General features: G+C 40.0%; 1 protein-coding gene across 2 annotated transcripts in view; it reads right to left on the reverse strand.

Moving 5' to 3' along the window:
- Window positions 1-5,994, reverse strand: part of armc8 (armadillo repeat containing 8) — a 105,613-nt gene extending 99,619 nt beyond the window's left edge. For both annotated transcript variants that reach the window (XM_052024340.1, XM_052024331.1), the window contains exon 1: window positions 5,865-5,994. In XM_052024340.1, the coding sequence (XP_051880300.1) occupies window positions 5,865-5,909 (45 nt within the window). In that variant the 5' untranslated portion in view covers window positions 5,910-5,994. The remainder of the gene's footprint in view (window positions 1-5,864) is intronic.
- Window positions 5,995-6,000: the final 6 nt, after the last annotated feature.

The raw sequence follows: 6,000 nt of genomic DNA on the forward strand, positions 1-6,000 counted from the left end.
TTAACGTCACCATACCAATGCTGTTAAATTGTGAAATAAAGTCCTACTCCTACTACCAACCCATTCATCTATGTTCATATCCAAAATACACAATGTACTTGGATCTATTTCCTTCTATTTAAACTCCAGTGATTAATCATTAAAATATCCGCTAACAAAGCAAAGGAGTATAATCACCCTGCCCCTTAAATCATGTTAAATATCAAAAAAAGGACTAATAATTTTCTGTAGATTAACATAAAATTGTTACTTTTACTTAAAAAAAAAGTCAAGCAACCCTAAAATAAACCAACAGGTCTCTTCCAATATTTATTGCAACATTTTACTTGTATTGCTCTCCTTTGCTTTTTCCCTCCATTTTTTCTCCATGGGACACTCAGATTTCCAGAAGACTTGCTGATTTTTTCTCATGATACTGAACTGCAGAATTTAGTGATCATGACTTATTGGGCAGAAATATAAAGTCCATTGTTATTAATTGTTTTGAACCAGTTCATTAAAGTTTGTTTTTGATATTGGTTTATTATTGTCACATGTACCAAGATACAGTGAAAAGCTTTTTGTCTGCGTGCCATCCAGATAAATCATGCCATACATTATTACATTGAAGTTGAAAAAAGAAAACAGAATATAGCGTCGCAGTAACAAAGAAAGTGCAGTGCAGGTGTGCAAATAAAGTGCAAGTGCTATGATGAGGTAGATTGAGACATCAAGAGTTCATCTTTTAGCATATGAGGGGTCCCCATTCAAGAGTCTGATAACAGTGGGATAGAAGCTGTCCTTGAGTCTGGTGGTTTGTGCTCTTAAGCTTTTCTATCTTCTGCCCAATGGCAAAGGAGAGAAGAGAGAATCACTGGGGTGGGAAGGGTCCTTGATTATATTAGCTGCTTTCCCGAGGCTGTGGGAAGTGTAGACAGAGTCAACGGAAGGGAGGTTGGTCTTTGTGATAGACTGGGCTGCGTTCACAACTCTCTGTGATTTCTAGCAGTCATGGGCAGAGCAGTTGCCATACCAAGCTGTGATGCATCCAGATAGGATGCTTTCTATGATGCATCTATAAAAAAAATGGTAAGAGTCACCAAATTTCCTTAGCCTTCTGAGGAAGTAAAGGCATTTATGAGTTTTTTTGGCTGTAGCGTCCACGTGGCTGGACCAGGACAAATTATTGGTGGTATTTACACCTAGGAAATTGAAGCTCTCAACCATCTCCACTTCAGCACCATTGATAATAGATAGGGCATGTACTCCACCCCAGTTCCTGAAGTCAATGACCAGATCCTTCGTTTTGCTGACATTGAGAGAAAGGATGTTGTCTTGATATCATGTCACTAGACTATTTCCTTCGTATACTCTGTCTCGACATTATTTTTGAGATCTGGCCCACTATGATGGTGTCATCCACAAACTTATAAATGGACCTAGAGTGGATTTTGGCCACATGGTCGTGAGTATATCGAGTATAGTAAAGGGCTGAGGACACAATCAAGGATCCAGTCGCAAGGGGGGGGGGGTGGGGGAAATGTTTAGAGTCCTAGGTCTAAGAGTTTGGAGATGAGTTTGTTTGGAATTATGGTGTTGAAGGTGGAGCTATAGTCAATGAATAGAAGTCTGATGTAGCTGTCTTTGTTATCCAGATGTTCCAGAAATGAGTGTTGAGCCAGGGAGATGGCATCCTCCTTGGACCCGTTCCAGTGGTAGACGAATTGCAGTGGGATGAGGTTGTGGGCTGGAGTTGATGTGTGCCATGACCAGCCTCTCAACGCACTTCATGATGATGGACAGTTAAAGACGTGCATCCCAAGGAGTCAGTGGAGGCTTAGCAAGAATTAGTAAATTGAGGAAGTACTGTACTGTCAACTTCATGAGTTGCAGTGAAACTAAAAAAAATCTAAATTTCAACTATTACAGAATTTTAAATAAGATTCCTTACTTGAATACACATCTTTCTGATCCAGAAGCAAAAGTACAACCCATGCCTTGTGCCAAAGCTGATACAACAGAAACCATAAAATGAAATTATTAAAAGCTTAATAATCAAATTACAAGCATCTTAAACTTAGATTAACTCCACTATGTTAGAGCAGCCCTTATATTCTCAAAGAAATTAATATTCTAGATGCAGTGCCAAACAAAAATCTTGTCCAGTCTAATGAAGATTCTCTCTTTCTCCTAATTATTCAAATCATTAGAGTATGTCCCATTTAATCATGCCAACGAACAAATATGGTTGCATTTTGGTAAATCCTATATTTGACTTAGCTGTCATTGCTGAGGTTTACAAGCTCCAGCAAAATCAAAGGATGAACAGACATTAGCACCGCAGGTGCCACAAAGCCCATTTCCAGTGATAAAATGGAGGGTGTTAGAAAAACTACAGCACAATTCAGGCCCTTCAGCCCACAAAGCTGTGCTGAAAAGCTCTGTTGTGAAAAATCCTTAAGTCTGCACATGGAAGTAACATGCTCCTTGTTTCTAGGAATGAGATTCAGAAACCTACAATCATTTAACCACAGACAATCCAGTGTCTAACATCAATCTTTAACACTTTCTAAATGGCCAATTGCACTTGAAATTTCTTCTGCAATACCACAACTGAAAAATGTTGAAGTGTTACATAAACATCAACATTTATTCCACATAAATTCTTCAAATCTTTGCAAAATAATTCAAAGCAGGCCTAATAATATTATTTTTCTTTGAAACTAGACCATGTATCCTTTTGAAAGTACATGCCACAATTTGGTAGCTGAACAAGTAGTTTGGAATCAGGTCCACAAAATGTAACTAGCAACTTCAGGCAAAAGAAACAATAAACTGTTAAGATTATTTCACAGGTGCTACCCTTATCCTTTACTTCCTAATGGAACAATGTGCCTTAGTGATTCAACACTACAACCCATATCACTTTTTCAGGATGAAAATGTGAACTCTTACAAAGTTAATGCTTAAACCACATTCCTCACCATATTCAAAAGAAAAATCACAAATTATGCCACTGTAATGAATATTCCATTAGACACCAAAGATTTCTATGGAGGAAGTTCAGGAAAATAAAAAAGAATGCATTAACCAGTTCTTTATTTCATTGGTGGCTGCAGTGATCATGAGCAGGGGAAAGTGACTGTTTACTGTGAATACATTGTGGCATATAGTTTACTCTGTAAATGTAATCCTCATAGCAAGCATATTTCCAAAGCAGTAATATATAACTGAACAAAACAAAATATTGTCCTCCTGTCCTAGCAGCAATGTGTCACTGGAATATGACACAGTATTTGAGTAATGGGTTCAGGCTCAAATAGACAAGATATAACTATGTATTCTCAACGACTGTTTCCTTACTGTACTGGAAGTGTTGATTCGTTCCTGGCCAAAACATTCCAACACCACCACTTTCCCAAATGAGTATTTAAAAAAGCTTTTGCCATAACCAACCACAAAATATCTCATAGCAAAGACTGTTTCTAAGATAAAAATGGAGCTTTTTGTCTCATGCTCTTATCTGGAGGCATTGAGTGTAACTTAAGTCTGTTATTGTCTAGCCAGATAATGTTTTAATCCTACAATTTAAGTTAATAATGCTTTTGCTGGTTCAATCTTATATACAAATGCTGAGTTAGCAAATTTCAACCAGAACCACCAGGATGGTACCAGATGACAATATGCCCCAGGGTTGGTGGAAAGTAGGAAGCTATCAGGCAGCTGACTCTCTCCTGACCGTTACCCAGCAACACCACTTGAAAAAAGCAACAGCATTGACCAAGCACGGATGAGGACTTAACTACTTCAGTCCAGGTTAATAGAACATGAACATTTGCTGCTGTGTTGACATGCAAAATAGTCACTTTACTAAGTACTGAGGGGTTGCTCAGATCTGTAAATCCGTCCTACAGCATAAACTACCACTTTCAAAACCAAAAATTCCCCCAAAAAAGGCACACCTTCACAATCTTGTATTCGTGTCCAGATTTATTTTCCATTACGCACTGTGTTCAGGAAATCTTCAGTGATCAACTGAATGCTTTTTCTTTAAATCCTTTTGCAATGATTTTGCTGTGTAAATTAGATTTATTGTATACTGTATACAAGTTTCCCCCAGCTGGGTTGGGACAGGCACCAGTAAATGAACACTGGTAGTTTTAGAAACTCTTGGCAGGAAAAAAACGGGATTTTGCCAGTTGTAAAACTGCATGTGATCAAGTTATCCGAATAGTTCATTGTTCAGCATCTGGAGGCAGCACGCCAATATTGGGTGGATTTTGCTAGCAGCAAACAACTGACGAGATGAATATCAAAATTCTTGCAGCAAACATTTTTTATCCTAGAAACTTTTGAAACTTCTAGAATTCTCTGCCCCTGAAGGTGATGGATAAGAGATCAGTAGATATATCCGAGATAGATAAATATTTGAAAGAAAGATTGAGGAATTAAGGGTTATGGGGAACTGGCACAGAAGAGTGGTGGGTATATGGAACAAGCTGCCAGAGGAAGTGGTAAAGGCAGGTAGGAAAGGGGTAGATGTATGTGGGACAAACTCAGGTTGGCAACTTGGTTGGCATGAACAAGTTGTGCCAAAGGGCCTTTTTCATGCTGTATAACTCTATAGCTCTAAGAAGCAAGCAAAGGTCAGCCATGATCATACTGAATGGCAAATCAGGCTTGAGGGGCCAAGCAGCCTACTCCCATGTTCTAAAAGATAATTTACTCTGCAGACCACAACAATGACTTGTCAATAACCATACTAAAATATACACAAAAAACACATCTTCATTTGCCTTCTCCACTAAGAAGTGCGATAGTTTAGTTTGATCATTACAAGGACATTGTAGTGACGAAGGCTGATATATCAAACTACCTCTGAGCCACAGTTTCGACTTTAACTCTTGAACAATAACCTGGATTCTCACTGAGTAACTCTATTCCTGGATTAATTTATTTTCAAACTTCACACTGCACAACACACTCCTACAGTTTAACTGAGTCTCTCCACACACACACCACACCATGACCAATAAAGCTGCTTTAATTTAGAAGAAAACGCTTACTGTTTAACTGATACATATGTTAAAACTACATCTCTAAAACAATTTGTGATTACACTATTAGTTACTCGTCCTTGAAATGAAGGAACACAAACAGCCCTCGTGCTTGCTCTGCTACTCAATAAGAATGTGGTTTACCAACTTTCCCAACAGATCCCCATATCTTTTGATTCAGAAATCTATTGAACCTGACCTTGAACGCACACAACAAGTATCCACAACAATCCAGAACTGAGAATTTCAAAGATTAGCAACTGTGTCAGGAAATTTTCCCTCAACTAAGTCCAAATAGCCAAGCCCTCATACTGAAACTGTGCTCTTACGCTAGTGCCATCACTCTCAGATCTCTCTCAGAATCTTGTATCGCTGTAATTCTTCTAAACACCTATGAATATTGTGCAATTTTCCTATATATTCCTTCGTAGAGCAATTACTACGTTGTAAGATAATCAATATGAATATTCTCTGTTCCGATGTTTGCAATTAAAAGGAACACGCATATCATATCCCCGTCAATGCCACAATAATAGATACAAACCACAACGTCAAAGGTATCACTTAATAAACCCGCAGTGGTGAAGTTGGCCAGGGGTCAGACCCCAGCCTAGCCAGTTGTTTTAAGGAGAAGGAGTTTCACCGCGAACAACATTGGGCCTAATCCGAGAGTTGGAGCACAGCGACGGAGCCGGAGAGTCGAGGACTGAACAGGCTGCAGCGCAGCTGAACCCGGTAAACACCGCCCGCCCTGACTCCAGTTGTCAGCGGCGGCCGAGAGAAGGGGGGAAGGGAGCGTCAGAGTGGCGGAGCGGGTCACCTACTCACCGAGAGCACACTCATCCGCATCGGGGCCTCCAGCAGACACGCCATCTTCAGCAGCCGCAGCGCAGCCGCAATCCACCCGTCCCAGCCCGGGGGGGCGGGGGGGAGGGGGTGCCGGGCCCGGCAGCGCAGCCGCAGT

Source organism: Pristis pectinata, chromosome 1 (genome assembly GCF_009764475.1).
Source record: "Pristis pectinata isolate sPriPec2 chromosome 1, sPriPec2.1.pri, whole genome shotgun sequence".
In the NCBI taxonomy this organism is placed as follows: domain Eukaryota; kingdom Metazoa; phylum Chordata; class Chondrichthyes; order Rhinopristiformes; family Pristidae; genus Pristis; species Pristis pectinata.